The sequence below is a fragment of the Balaenoptera acutorostrata genome, chromosome 20, assembly GCF_949987535.1.
Source record: "Balaenoptera acutorostrata chromosome 20, mBalAcu1.1, whole genome shotgun sequence".
Taxonomy (NCBI): Eukaryota; Metazoa; Chordata; class Mammalia; order Artiodactyla; family Balaenopteridae; genus Balaenoptera; species Balaenoptera acutorostrata.
Genome location: NC_080083.1, coordinates 14,528,974 through 14,543,344, shown reverse-complemented (window position 1 = coordinate 14,543,344; position 14,371 = coordinate 14,528,974). Strand labels below are relative to the sequence as shown.

At 44.9% G+C, this 14,371-nt stretch overlaps 1 protein-coding gene across 1 annotated transcript in view; it reads left to right on the top strand.

The window, feature by feature from the left end:
* Positions 1 to 14,371, top strand: part of VPS53 (VPS53 subunit of GARP complex) — a 126,638-nt gene that overhangs the window by 18,228 nt on the left and 94,039 nt on the right. Inside the window, exon 5 of the mRNA XM_057536008.1 lies at positions 12,109 to 12,195. Coding sequence (XP_057391991.1) covers positions 12,109 to 12,195 — 87 coding nt within the window. The remainder of the gene's footprint in view (positions 1 to 12,108; positions 12,196 to 14,371) is intronic.

The window sequence follows — 14,371 nt, the reverse complement described above, 5'->3', positions numbered from 1 at the left end:
TTAGGCAGGAGGACGTGTCTGCTGCATATTAGAACCTTCTGCCACTTGTCCTCTAAGGTCTCTCATTTTTAGACAATCTGTAGGGAATCCAAACAGCTATCTTCTCTCTCCTCTATGTACAGGACTGAGCATTGTATTTGGATTCTCGAAGGATTCGGGGAATTGGACACTGTCCCTAATGTGACATTAGATGGCAGCCTGGTCAAATGAAAAACCCTGAGCCTTGGATTTAAAGTTTGGCTCCTGCCACTCTCTCTATGTGTGTGACCTTGGACAAATTACTTCTCCGAACCTCAGTTTCTTCATCTGGGACATGGAGATGATAATACCTACTTCAGGGCGGTGGGGATTCGAGTTAACTATTTCAAAACACCAAGCACAACAATAGGCTCAGTCCTGTCTAGCAAATGGCAGTAATACTGCTGCTGCTGGTTATGAGGTAACCATTGGAATATCCATGTTCCTAATTCTGTGCATCCAGGCATTTCTCAAGTTCCTGTGGCTTTTCCATCAGCTCCACTCCTTTCCATCCCTACCGCCCTGCTTTGAAGCACCTGTAGGTTTCCTTGCTCTGAAAGCCTCCTTACTGCCCCCGGTGTGCTGTTCTCTGTGAATGGAAGTCGCAGCACAGCTTACCCGAGGCCCAGAATTGTTGCATCAGAGGTAGTGAAAGGCTCTGTTCTCTTGTTCTGTCCTTAAGACTTACCTCGGACATTTGCCAGGCCGCCCCTCACTCAGAGGTTTAAGGCTTTAGAGAGGTGGGTTCAGGCAAGGGTGAAGGTTATCAAGGCTTCCAGCTTTTCCTACAGTGCCCGTTAATCTCCTGCACATCTGCACCCCAAAGGGAGGCTCCTTCTGGTCTCCCCCTCTGCCTGCAGGTTTTCTCACGAGCACCCGGTGCAGGTCTTGGAAACGAGCCTGAGAGGGGTGCAAACTGCCAACTATGCAGTTCCCAGAGGTTCCACGCTGTTGCACTAGCCCCACACTTGGCCCTTAGCAATTTGTTAAAAACCATAGTTGATTCCTTCCTGTCCGCTGGGATAGCATCTGCATCTTCCTCTTAGGCTCTGCCACATATGAAACGGTTCTTGGGTGTCCCCACCTCTCGGATTTCAGGAGACCTGGTTGCCTTCAGCTCTCTGATGGGTTCAAGAAATGTTGTGATTTTGCTGTTTATTTTTTTTCTCATTGTTAATGTTAGAGCAACACTCGAGCTTTCTGCATCTTGGGCAAAAGCACAACTGACCAGTGGATTTTCATGTAGCATAGTATCAGAAGTTCAGTAATAAGATTTCAGATTCCACATTGCAACCAATCATTAAGAATCTAGCACTCTTCCTCAAAAAACTTAAAGTAGAACTATCATATGATCCAGCAATTGCACTCCTGGGTATATATCCAAAGAAAATGAAAACACTAATTTGAAAAGATATGTGCATCCCAATGTTCATAGCTGCATTATTTACAGTAGCCAAGATATGGAAGCAACATAAGGTATCCATTGACAGATGAATGGATAAAGAAGATGTGATATATATATATGGAATGGAATATTACTCAGCCCTGAAAAAAGAATGAAAAGTTGCCATTTGCAACAACACAGATGGACCTGGAGGATATTATACTTAGAGAAATACAAATACTGTGTGTTATCACTTATATGTGGAATCTAAATATGGTTTTTCCATTTGATGATTAGTTTTGTTTTGTTTTTAATATTTAACCCACCTTAAATACCTGCTGGGTCACAGTGTATTGTCCTGGTATGTGTATCTGGGATTTTCATTCCTGTTCAAAAACTTCATTCCTTTTTCACAACTGAGTAATACTCCATTGCGTGTGTATACCACATTTTGTTTATCCATTCATGTGTTCATGGATGTGAGCAATGCCATAATGAACACTGACATACAAATATCTGAGTCCCTGCTTTCAGTTCCTTTCTCTATATACCTAGGGTGTGGAATGGCTGGATCATATGGTAATTTTTAATCATTTCAATATTTAATCTCCTTCACATTAAATGGAAATGGAGACATTTTTTTCCATATTGTTCTGAACTTTAATATATTTTTCCTCTAGACAAGCCTGTTTTGTCTTCATTTAATCCATACAGACGATGTGTTTCAGATTAGTTACAGGCTTAAGTTTTTGTGTTCAGTACCTAATAATAATGCTGCTGCCTTCTCCGAAAAAGAAAATACCATGATGATTTCTTTTAGTTAGCATGTCCAGCATTTGGACTGTTTCCTTCCTGACCTTAGAAACACATCAAGTCCCACTTGTGTGCAACATGATTATTGAAAATGGTTTTAGGAAAATAGTATTGCCAAGGAGGAACACTGAAGTTTATTATTCTTCTGAGCCGTCTCCATGTACATTGGCACTCTACAGGAGCCAAGAAAGAAGGTCAAGCATAACTTTTGCAATCTGCTTGTTCCCATGTTAAGGGCAGTCACAAGTTTAAACTACCGTCTCTGCATCTAAAGAGGAAAATGCCATTCATCACGACTGTAGCTGCTCTGGCTGTTACCCAGGTTACTCTTGCTTTTGACTGCTGGTTGTTAGTGATGGAAGGAAAATTCCACCCTTAGTTTGAGTTTGCCCATGAGAAAAATTGCAGTATTGCTGCTGACAAGATGAAGCTTTCTGGGTTTTAGATCCTTGACAGGGGGAGTCATCCAGGTGTGTTTGAACAATGGATGGGAATTTGAAACTATGTTACTTCGTGTAAGAACTTGACCTCCTTTTTTCTCTCCCTTCTTTCATCCATGGAAATATAGAATTTAGAGCAGCATGAATTCAGTTCTGTGGTGGTTCTGTCAACATTTCCATTCATAAATCCCTATTTTCAGGAGTCTGTAACATAGCTGTAAAATTTCCTTCACTCTAATTTGGACTCTAAGGTCTCATCTGGAAGGAGATTAGTTTTACCAAACCAGAGATAATGCCTTTTTAGTCTGTTTTGGTTTGGTGTTCTATAGTTGTCTAAATCAAAGCTCTAAAATATACAAGACACTTATGGTCATTCATATAGAATTGGATCACATGCCAGGATTTCTGATTTTTGTTTCCGTGGTATATTGTGGACCCTCTGAGCAGATGCTATGTTCACCTCTAGGCATTGTATGTGACACCTAGAATTTGCATGTTGGGTAAACTACATTAGTGTCACTCTCATAATGGCCCCCAACCAGAAGGGGGATGTTTCTTCTACAGATATACTTACTGATAGGTAAATCTGATGGTCCAAATACCATCTTCTATAAAACAGAAGAGGTGAATTGAGGGGTCTTTACCCCATCTCTGACCTAGTTACTCACCCTTGTCTTCTTGTCATACTTCTGAACTTTTCTTGTTCTCAGTCACATGAGAACAGTAGGGACAGACAGCCAACTATTATTCATATGATAATATCATTTATGCTAAGCCAAGTGCTATACTTTTTTTTTTTTCCATCGAATACTTGGAGATTCTGATATTTGGAGATTTTGGTTTCTGGATTAGCATCTTGTGGTCAAGTTCCAGTACACTTGTCAGCCCTGTAGTTACCCAGATCTCTAGAATGAAGAAGGTACTGCTGGAAGACTAATGTGTCATTCTTGATTGATTCACTATAAGCAAAGACACATATTGAGTTGCTTAGGCAGAAGGTACATTTTGATTTGTCTTAATATATAGTGCTTATGTTTTATTACAATATAAATATGTTTATCTTGGGGATTGCCCTGGTGATCCAGTGGTTAGCACTCAGCGCTTTCACTTCCAGGGCCCGTGTTTGATCCCTGGTCGGGGAACTAAGATCCTACGAGCCGCGAGGTGCAGCCAAAAAAAACCCCCCAAAAAACAAAACAAAACCAAAAAAGCAAATAAACATGTTTATCTTACATTCTGTAAAACATTGTTGCATCAATTACTTTACTTCATCCTCCAAAGATGTGAATTAGGCCACATATATGTTATTCTACCAGTTTTACAGCTGTAGGAACAGGCTCACACAGGTTCTGTGACTTGCCCCAAATTACACTGGGTGAGCTAATCACAGGTCCAGATTTTCTGATCTGGCCATCCCTGTGTATACCAAATTCTCTTTTTAAACAGGGACAAACTTTAAAAGCAGATTTGGGAGCCACTGTTTTTCCACTGTAGAACCTGAAAAGTTAACTGGTTCACAAGGGAATCCAAACAGTGACAGTGACTACGGCCTCCTTAACCAGCTGGGCCCCTCTCAGCCTGAAGAAGAAGCTGGACCAAGAGAGGGACTCCAGGAGGGAAGGAGAGAACTGAGCATTCACCGCACACCTGTGGTCCTGAACACATGGGACCCAATCCTGAAGGAAAGTGAAACAGGAACAGAAAGTCATACAGATGAAACCCCAAGGCGGGCCATAGCCTAAAGGGCTTTGGTACAGAAGGTGTCTCTAAAAAGCAGCTGAAGGAACATCCAGAAGTCAACCCCAAATGAAGCCCTGAATGAAAACCCGTAATATAGATGAGAGTTACTGAGTGACTACAATGGGGGATTTGAATTTCACTTGGCAACTGGGAAGTCCTAGCTATTTGCGGGAAATAGTCCTTTGTTAAACTCAGGCAGATTGTTCCTTTAAATGTGCCCCCATTTTCTACAGTATTGCATTTCTGTACCTTTTATTCAGCAAAGCAACTGAGACTCCTGCTTGAATTTTTCCTTCTCCAGCTCCATTTGGAGTTGTTGCTTTAAATGCGCTCATCCTCAGGGGTTACATTTCATCAAAGGAGGCTGTGCATGAGTGCATTCCCCACTCCCCGCTATTTCAGGAGGAACAGATTCTAAGTTACGGGCGATAACAGATATAAGCAGAACTTTAAAATCTGAATGTTCAGTCTTGTTTGGGTACTGCTGAATTTGTGTCCCAGCCCTGTCTTACAATTTTAATTTCTGGCTTGTTTCCTAAAAACAATAAAAATGAACTCTTTGGTTCACATTTTCAGTGGATGTGGTTTGCAGAAATCATAAAGTAACAGGTGGAACAGAGCATTTTAACAAATAAGGTGAAAATTACTCCTTTTGCCCTTTACATTCTTTTGGTTCACAAACTTGGAAAGAAATCTGTGCTTTAAATAAAGCCCCTTTATACTCAAGGTTTCTGAATGGGCTGTGGAGGAATTAATGTTAGCACCAGTGCTTTGCCTCTGATGGGTGCCCGTCTGGCGTTTGACCGGGGCTGCCAGGCCTGGAAGGTACCTAGTGTGTTCAAGGACACAGAGACGCGTGATGCTGTGCACATGCAGCCGTCCACGGCAGTGAGATTCCTGGAGCCTCTGCTCCTGTTTGGCACCTTTGCGGGGAATGGGCTGCATTGTTTTTATTGCTGAGAGTTCTTAAAGCACCTCTGCTCTAGCCAGGGATGCCTTGTTTCCATAGCAACAGCTCTCAGTGGTGCCAGGCTAGCCAGTAGTGTCAAAAGAAGGGACATCCCATAAATAGAGACTACTTACCCGTAGGTGTCTGCCTTTAGTGGATGTCACAGGGCACTTTGTTTAGGGCTCATCAGATGTGGTCGCCCTCAGCAACATTTTTGCAGAGTCCTTTGCTTTCCACATGATCCTGGCATTCATCCTTCTTTCTGTCGTTCTCATCTTCTAGTTATTTCTGTTTCTTACATATCCCTCACAAGCTCTTTAAAGACATGTCCCCATCTGCGACCTTTTTCTCTCCGTATCTAGCTTAGTACATAGAGTAGGCACTCAGTTTTTGTTGACGGGGCGAACAAAAGATCGAAACTTTTTTTCCCCTGGAGAATGGCTCATTTACAACATGGTTCAAGGAGACCACCCTCCGATCCATGAGCCACTCTTGTGTGTGTGCCTGCAGATACTGAACTTAACCAGCCTACTTGCAAAGCTAAAGTACGGGTCGGCAACCTTTGGTTCTTAGAGGGGCAGTCTCATCTGAAATGTCACACTCTATCTGGGAGATCTGGGAATAATATTAATAATTACCATTTAGTGAACCCCTTTTATGAGCTGCGTCCTCCGTCAGGATTCTCTCGACTGCAGAAGACAAAATCCCAGCTCAAACTGGCATAGGCAAAAGGGGGATTATTTGGAAGTCTCTTGTGTCTTGTTTTGAACAGTCAGTCTGTGAAAGAGTAGTTTCTCTGCTGGGCTTCTCAAACAGCAGAAGGCGGCACTGGAATACAGCTCTGGATCTTTCTGTCTGTGTCTCTGTCCGGGTGTCGGCTTCATTGTCTCTACCTGGAGACCAGCTACTATCTAACCTAATTACACATCGTGGGGATGCCACCACCAGAGAGAGAGAGAAACTTTGTTTCCCAATTCTTTCTGAAAAATCACAGAAAAGCTCCAAGTGGCCCAGCTTAGGCCTGGTCTGCCTCTGGGACAGCCACTCAGAACACAGTGAGAGGAAGACTCCCGGGAGGAAGGCAGTACTGAGTAAACAGTACCCAAGGTGTTTACTGCTAAGCCCTGTTTTCCTAACAACAAGTCTCTGGGTTGGGACTGTTGTCCCTGTTCTAGAAATGAGTCTGTGCCTCCTAGAGGTTCGATGGCTTACCAGAGATCACACAGTAAGTGGCAAGGCCGGCATTCGAATCCCAGTCTGCTGGTTCAAAAAACCCCTGCTTTTTACTAAAACAGTGCATTGTTTTTCCAAATAATAGGAAGGGAACCGGCAGACAGATGTAAAGTTGGACCACAGAAATGATAGCAGAATAAGTGGGAAAATATCATTTTCTTCCCAGTAACCTTGAATATTAGCACCTTATTTTTTTTCAAAGAGCAGAATGCCATATTAGTTCTTCTGAAAATGAGCAGCCTCTTCCTCCTTCCTGTAGTGGCAGCAAATGGGATCTCAGTTTTAAATCTCTTAAAGGCTGCCCGTGGGCTCACAGGATAAAGGCAATATAATTCTCTCATAGAGCAAACTGCAAAATTAGATGCATCTAAGAGCCAGAGGGGATGTTAATTTCTCAAGGCATTTCCATTGGCTGGGAGCCGCTCTATCTACACAGGTGGCCGACACAGTTCTGGGGAGAAAAAAGAGATGAAAGAAGAAGAAAGCAGTAGGGTCTGTGCGAGGTTCCGTGCTGCTCATCTTCTGCGCACGTGACCTAGTGTGGCTTTGGTAGCCTGTTCAGAGTCTACTTCAGGAGGCAAGGAAAATTAAGACTAACGGTTACGGTTAATGATGCACAAAAATACAGAGATAGCATAATTGGTTCTGCTGAGCCTTCTGGGTCAGCTCGGTGGGTCGCCTTGCATCCTCTGATTGCAGGATTTGAGTTAGTGAAGAGGACGACCACAGTCACTGCCTCCTAATAGCACCCTCCCACGCAGGCTGCAGCCACGCTCCCGTGCCCGATTCAGAAACTCCAGTAAGGGCGGATTGAAAGCAGACATTTTTGGGTGATTAGTTCTGTTTTTAATCCACGTACAGCCTGGAATGGAAAAGTAGCCACATTTTATTTTAAAGAGTGTCTAGGGACAGTGCCAGAATCTTTCTTTCAGCACATTTTCTGATTAACTAGGTATAAAAGTATTTTAGTGTTACTTAAAAATAAAATCTTAACCTTTTGTAGGTCTTATGATTTTTCCAATTACAAAACACTCCTCCTCCTGTGTGACTAATTATTAGACATTAGATATCAAATATTAGGGTGTGTGTTGAGAATGGACTTGCTGACGGAATGAATGCTTCAGAAGAACCTTTTTGACTCTGGAAAGTGAATTATATTTAAATTTCCTCGACTTCAGTGCATTGTTATAACAAGTGAAGGTATTCCAGCCTGAAAAAAAAAATCTGGCAGACAGTTTGTCTTTCTTTAAGACTGTGAAATGTAAGATTGTGTGAGTCTTACTTGTTTGCTGAAAGAAAAAAAGTGGTACCTTGAGCAGAGACAGTTCTGGTAGGACGCCAGATGGAGAGTAAGAGAAAAATAGGGATAGAAACCCTTTCGCTGAGAAAGGATCGTGGAAACTTCTTCAGCCCTGAGATCTAAGTATAGAACTGGCCCTTTTTGCCTTTCTTAGCAGAATGTCATATGTCTTAGAGTGTTTGGCCAGAAGATGATGGCTACAATCCCATCAGCACATCCTTATACCATGACATGGCCAACAAGATCACAGAATTTCATGCAAGCTGTGCCCCAGAAGGTGAGCAGTTGCCGGCAAGGGCCTCTGTAATGCTTTTCCGTGCCATGAGGCAACATTTTTTAGAAGGTTCCGGGGGGTTAGAATTCACTCACCCCTGGCAGCATCAGGAGCATTAGATTCCACATTAGCCAAACAGATAACAGTTGCAGAAAGTGTGACGCTGTGTTTTGTTTTTTTTTTTTAATTTTTAATTTATTATTTATTTATTATTTTTATTTTTGGCTGTGTTGGGTCTTCGTTTCTGTGTGAGGGCTTTCTCCAGTTGTGGCAAGTGGGGGCCACTCTTCATCGCGATGCGCGGGCCTCTCACTATCGCGGCCTCTCTTGTTGCGGAGCACAGGCTCCAGACGCGCAGGCTCAGTAGTTGTGGCTCACGGGCCCAGCTGCTCTGCGGCATGTGGGATCTTCCCAGACCAGGGCTCGAACCCGTGTCCCCTGCATTGGCAGGCAGACTCTCAACCACTGCGCCACCAGGGAAGCCCTGATGCTGTGTTTTTGAACCACTGCTTACCGTTGTGCCTGGAGTTAGGGAAAGCCGTGGGTGTCGGCCTGCCTCATCCAGAACAGTACCCTCAGCACTGCTACTCCTCTGAGAAGCGCCCCACGATGTTTTTAATCTGTTGGCAAATATTTGTCGAGTTCCAGCTGTGCTCCAGCTTTGGTTAGATGCTGTAGTTGAGGTGATCATACGATTTATCATCAGAGTCACTTTTGGAGTGAGAAGGAGCTAGTGGTAATTATACTGAGACTAATTATCAGCTGGGCCTGTCATTCTGGCCACCAGAACGGGCAATTGCCTGGACCGTAGGGGATCTAAGAGTGCCATTCATATCCTTGGGCCACACTCTAAAGGATACTGACAGCCCTGTTAGAGAGCTGGTACTTAAACAGTAAACAATTCAAGAACATTATAAAAAAGTCCTTCTCTTCTGTAATTGTCCCGTTACCCACCCCCCACCCCCCAATCAGTTTCTCCTCTTCTTGTTTACTCTCTTGTCTTCTCACAATAAAAGCTTCTTGAAAAAATAGTCTATACCAGGAGTCAGCAAGCATTTTCTATTAAGGACCAGGTAGTAAGTAGTTTAGATTTTATATGCCATCTGGTCTCTGACAACTACCCATCCCTGCTGTCGTGTGGAGCAAGTGGCCACAGACAATTCCTAAACGAATGGGATTGGTGTGATCCAAGCTGTCGTTGTTTACAGAGACAGGTGGCAGATTGGGCTTGGCCCCGAGGTCATCATTTGCTGGCCCCGCTCTCACATGCACTGTCTCCACTGGAATCACTCTTGTCAAGGTCATCAACGACTTCCCTGGTGTCCAGTTTGGTGGTCATCCTCTGTCCTAATCTTATGTGAATTTTCAACAATGTAAGACATAATCACTCTTCCTCTTCCTTCCAACACTTTTGTTTGGCTTCTGTGACACCATAGTCCCTGATTTTCTCTCCTGTCACTGGTGGTTTTTCTCTTGCATCTTTCCTCCCTCCTTTTTTTCTCCTAGACTGCTGAACATTGGAGTGTCCAAGGGCTCAGCCCTGGGCTATCTTCTCTTCTCTTCTCTTCTGTCTGTACCCTCTTCCTAGGTGATTTTTAGTCCTACAGACTTAAGTATCATCTATAAGCTGATGACTTCTGAATTTCAGTTTCTCTTTTCCAAGCTCCAGACTCATATGTCCATCTTGATATCTCCACTTGATATATATGTATGTATCCCTAGGTGCAAACATGCATTTGCCCAGGCTGGTCAAAAGCCCTGGAAATAGACCTAATATCTGTGTAGCTTTCAACACCTATTATGTCATTGAGTCTTCCCAACAACACCTGAAGTAGGTGGCATCGTCACCACTTTGCAGACGAGGAAACTGATCCCCAGAGAGGTTGTCCTGCTGGTATGTGACAGCAGAGACAGGCCTCAAACTCCTGCCTTCTGGCTGGAAAGTGGCGGGATTTCTCACTGCACCACAACTGTTTTGGGGGTGCTGAATCTGGGAGTGAGGAAGGCAGGAGGGTAGGAAGCAGAGAGGAAGCAGTTGCTGAGTGAGGCACCCTCTTGGGAGGGAATGGGTGTGAGAGGGGCTGCCAGTGAGACCCAATTCCATTCCGTCGCCCCTTTTGATTGGTTACTAATCTTCAGGTAAAACTTCCCGAGTTACGGATTTTGGTCTCTGATAGCAATGCCAACTGTTGTTCTAAGACCAAACCTTCTGATGATTAAAATACCTCTGTCCGGGTGGCAGAAATGACAAGTATAAAAGCTTCTTTGCTCCCCAGCCTTGGTAGATATAAGTGAAGCGATCCAGCAGAGCAAACGCCCACTCCCTGCCTGTCCCAGGAGGTGGTGTGAGCCGCTGTTTATTCGACTAGCATCACCTCAGACTTGGCAACAAACGGGCAGAGGAAGCCGTAACGTAGTCACACGCAGCAGCTCGGCATCCTTGTCCCCAGGCGTGAAACCCCTGCAGATCTCAGAGATGAAGAAGGTCAGAAGAGCGCTCTGTCTGGGACTGAGCCACACACAGGGCGAGGAGCTGCAGGGGAAGGAAGGAGTCCCGGCATCAGGAGAAGTGGGCCTCCTGGAAACCCGGGAAAGACAGGGAGATACAATCCCTCCTTCCAACAAGGAAGGAACTTCCTGCAGCGGAAGCAGACTTAAGTTTGCTTTTTGAGGATGTTTTTCAGCCATAAAGAAAACGTGTTAGTTCACAGTCTAGAGGTAGCTCTTCTGCTGGGTTCTGCTGAAGGCGGAGGTTCAAATAACTCTGTCAGGGCTTTTGACTTTCTCCCCACATCGCAGCTTTGCTGTCTTTCCTCTCTCAGGGTGTTCTCAGGGAGGCCGGCTGTTTCCCCCTTGCAGGCACAGATGGCCACACACAGCTCTAGGGCGATGCTGGCCTTGGCATTACGTTTACAAAGGGCTCGGGAAGCCATGTTAGGACAGACCACTCTTTTTTTTTTTTTTTAATTTATTATTTATTATTTATTTGATGTGGACCATTTTTAAAGTCTTTATTGAATTTGTTACACTATTGCTTCTGTTTTATGTTTTTGGTTTTTTGGCCGCGAGGCATGTGGGATCTTAGTGCCCTGACCAGGGATCGAACCCACATCCCCTGCATTGGAAGGCGAAGTCTTAACCACTGGACTGCTAGGGAAGTCCCCAGGCCACTCTTAAATCCAAAATAAAGTGCGTGCAATGAAATGAAGTGGGAGTTCTTCTTTGGCCGCTGCCTCTTTCACCAGTATGTGTGTTCTTCACGTGTGCGGCTGAGCGCCCTCTCCCCTCCCCTAATACTGCTTCCCAGACTCAGGCAATTACCACTGTGGGTTGTAATGCTTTTAATGGGTGGCATCCATCTTTGTTGGTTTTTATTTCAGTGGAAACATTTAGCTCACCGTTAGGTGTAAGTATTCCTTTCTAACTTCATTTCATTGGTTTCCAAGTGGGGTACTTACAGATGTCTTTAAGATTTGCCCACGGTTTTGGAGTCCCCGTGCACAGCTGTGATTTTTTTTTTTTTGAAGGCACCATCTTCTGGAACTCTCAAAACCCAGAGCTTCCCCTACCCCCAACTTTGAGCCACCTGTGTCTCTCTTCAGGCTTTTGAAGGTTACTGCACACGTGCACACACACACACAGACATACACACAGATGTGCATGTCTTATTTATTTGTTGTCATCAGTATGTGTAGTAATCACTGATACAGAGGGAAATAGTTTAGTTTTTAAATTAAAACTTTATGATGCAACTTGGCAAGAACTCTGAGTGTTTATTTGCCTGTATCCAAATGCTGGACTCCCTCTGCCGCTGCTGCTTAGGTCTCAGGTCTGGTAAAATTGTCAATGCAAGTGCAACGAAGCAAGAGAGCTTTAGGCATTTTCTTCTGAGGCTGCACTTGATCACAGTGTAGGGACTGGTGCTGCCTTGTTTTTCATTTATTCCTCTTATTCTAGGCACTTGAAGAGGCCCAGAAAGCGATTCAGCAACTCTTTGGAAAAATCAAAGATATCAAGGACAAAGCAGAAAAATCGGAGCAAATGGTGAGTTTCGGTTTCTTCCTGGCATTTTTGCACCAGAAGAGGAAGTTGGCTTCTCGTCCAGTCATACTAGTTAATAGACTTGTTCTCCCTCTTCCTGCCAACTACAGTACCCACGTCTCCAATGCTGGCCCTGGGACGACATCCATTCAGGAGGTGCCGCTAGACATGTAGTGACTCACTATCTCTGCTGCCCTGTATTTGCAGCCCTGTTTTTAAACAGGGAAAGTTCTCTTCTTCTCCTTTCCCCAAAATAGTTTCCTAGTCATTTTGGATTCCTGTCTCTAGCAGTTGTTTATATCACGTGTTTCTCAGTTCAGATGTATGACATGTGACTTGGCATTGCTTGAAAACTGGACCTGGATCTGGGAGGTGGGCCGCATCCTGCCTGTGATACGTGCTGAGGGGCTTGATTAAGCTCCCCCTCTACGCAGTGCTGCCCTCGGGTGATGTGCTCAGAGGCCTCCGCCGACCGAGGGGCCCGCCAGTTTCTTCCACTCTTAATAAGAATAATAACTACCTCAAAGGGATGTTGTAAGAATTCAACGTATGAAGAGCACAGAGCATAGTACTGGGTTGGGGTTAGTTGCTTAATGAATGAAAGCTATTATTAATGTCATTTTTTTCCCCCTACTCGTTTTGGTTATAAAAACTCCTAAACCCTCCCAGACTTCTCTGCCTACATCTTATTATAATCTACTCAAGAACAGATCCAAGGTCACACTCCCATGGACCCTTCAGTTCTCTTCAGTGGCCATTTGGCAAGACTGGACAGGCTGTGGAAGGCGGCGGGGGCGGGCCCGGCTTCAGCAGAGGGCGTGGGGCGGTGGGGTGGGAGAGGGGACACTTGGATACCATTAGTGAGCAGCATGGCCTCTGACGTCAGACCGCCTGCCTTCAGATCCACCCTCTCTCCTTCCTCCCTGGGGGCCTTAAGCAAATTACTTACCCCCCTCTGTACCTCAGTTGCCTCTCTGTGAAGTGGAGGTAATATTTGTGTGTACATCACAGAATTGTGGAGATTCGGAGAGCACTTAGGATTCTGATCTGCTAGTCTGGACCACGCTCCCTCTTCAAGCCGAGGGGGGATGCAGTAACAGTCTGAGTAGACCGCTCCTAACGCCATTAGATGTTCTATTTTAAAGCAGTCTGGGACTTCCCTGGCGGTCCAGTGGTTAGGACTCTGCGCTTCCAATGCAGGGGGCGTGGGTTTGATCCCTGGTCTGGGAACTAAGATCCCATAAGCCGTGTGGTGTGGCCAAAAAAAAAAAAAAGCAGTCTGCTTCCCCAGACAGCGCTTTGCTAAAGGGAAGAAGAGGATATTTGTGGAGCTCTGCCATTGTGCCGAGCACTGTGCCCGTTCCTTTATACAAGTGATCTAACTTTGCCCTCACAACAGCCTTATGAACTCGGTTTTACTCTCATTATTATTTTTATGATTGACCATTTTATCAGTGAGGAAACTGAGACTCAGTGAGGCTAAGCCACTTGGTCTAGGACACCGAGTCGGTGAGTGGAAGAGCCAAGATTCAACCCGAGAACTGTCTGACTCCCAAACCGGCCATGTCCTGTTCTGTCCTTTTTTGGCTGCCCAGGGGTAACAGTTAAGGTAAATGAACGACCAGCGTTCTGTTTTGCGAACCGGTCTCGTGTGACTTTGGCCTGAGCTCCCCTTGCGTGAGCTGCGATTAAGGGCTTTATTTGGGGAATAACAAGAAGTTGGGTTTGTCTAGAGAAGCACAGGGTGTGTGATGGGGAGAGATGGGGAACACTGGGAGTGAAGGGACCAGTGAGCTCTGGGGCAAAGCAGCGAGGGCCTGAAGGAGGAGCAGGACAGATTCTTGAGATGAGGCAGAGGAAGAATGTTCAGGATTTAATGACTGACTAATGATGCAGGACCTGCAGGAACGAGAAGAGTGGTAGATGACGCTGACTTTTACAACAGTAGTTCAAGACCCCTGATGCTAGTGCTGGAGCTAAGGAACCCAGGAAGAGGTACAGGGATTTTCTTCTTTGGTGGGAAAGAGAATGATGATTTATTTCAGAGTTGGAAGGGTGATTAGATTATAAGGCCGAACTCCTATATCTAGTTTATTATATCATTCTTGATCGTGTTTCCCCCCAAACTCAGTTATTTGGTAAAGGCGTGGTAGGTTCTTCACCTCTTCCCCAAACCCCC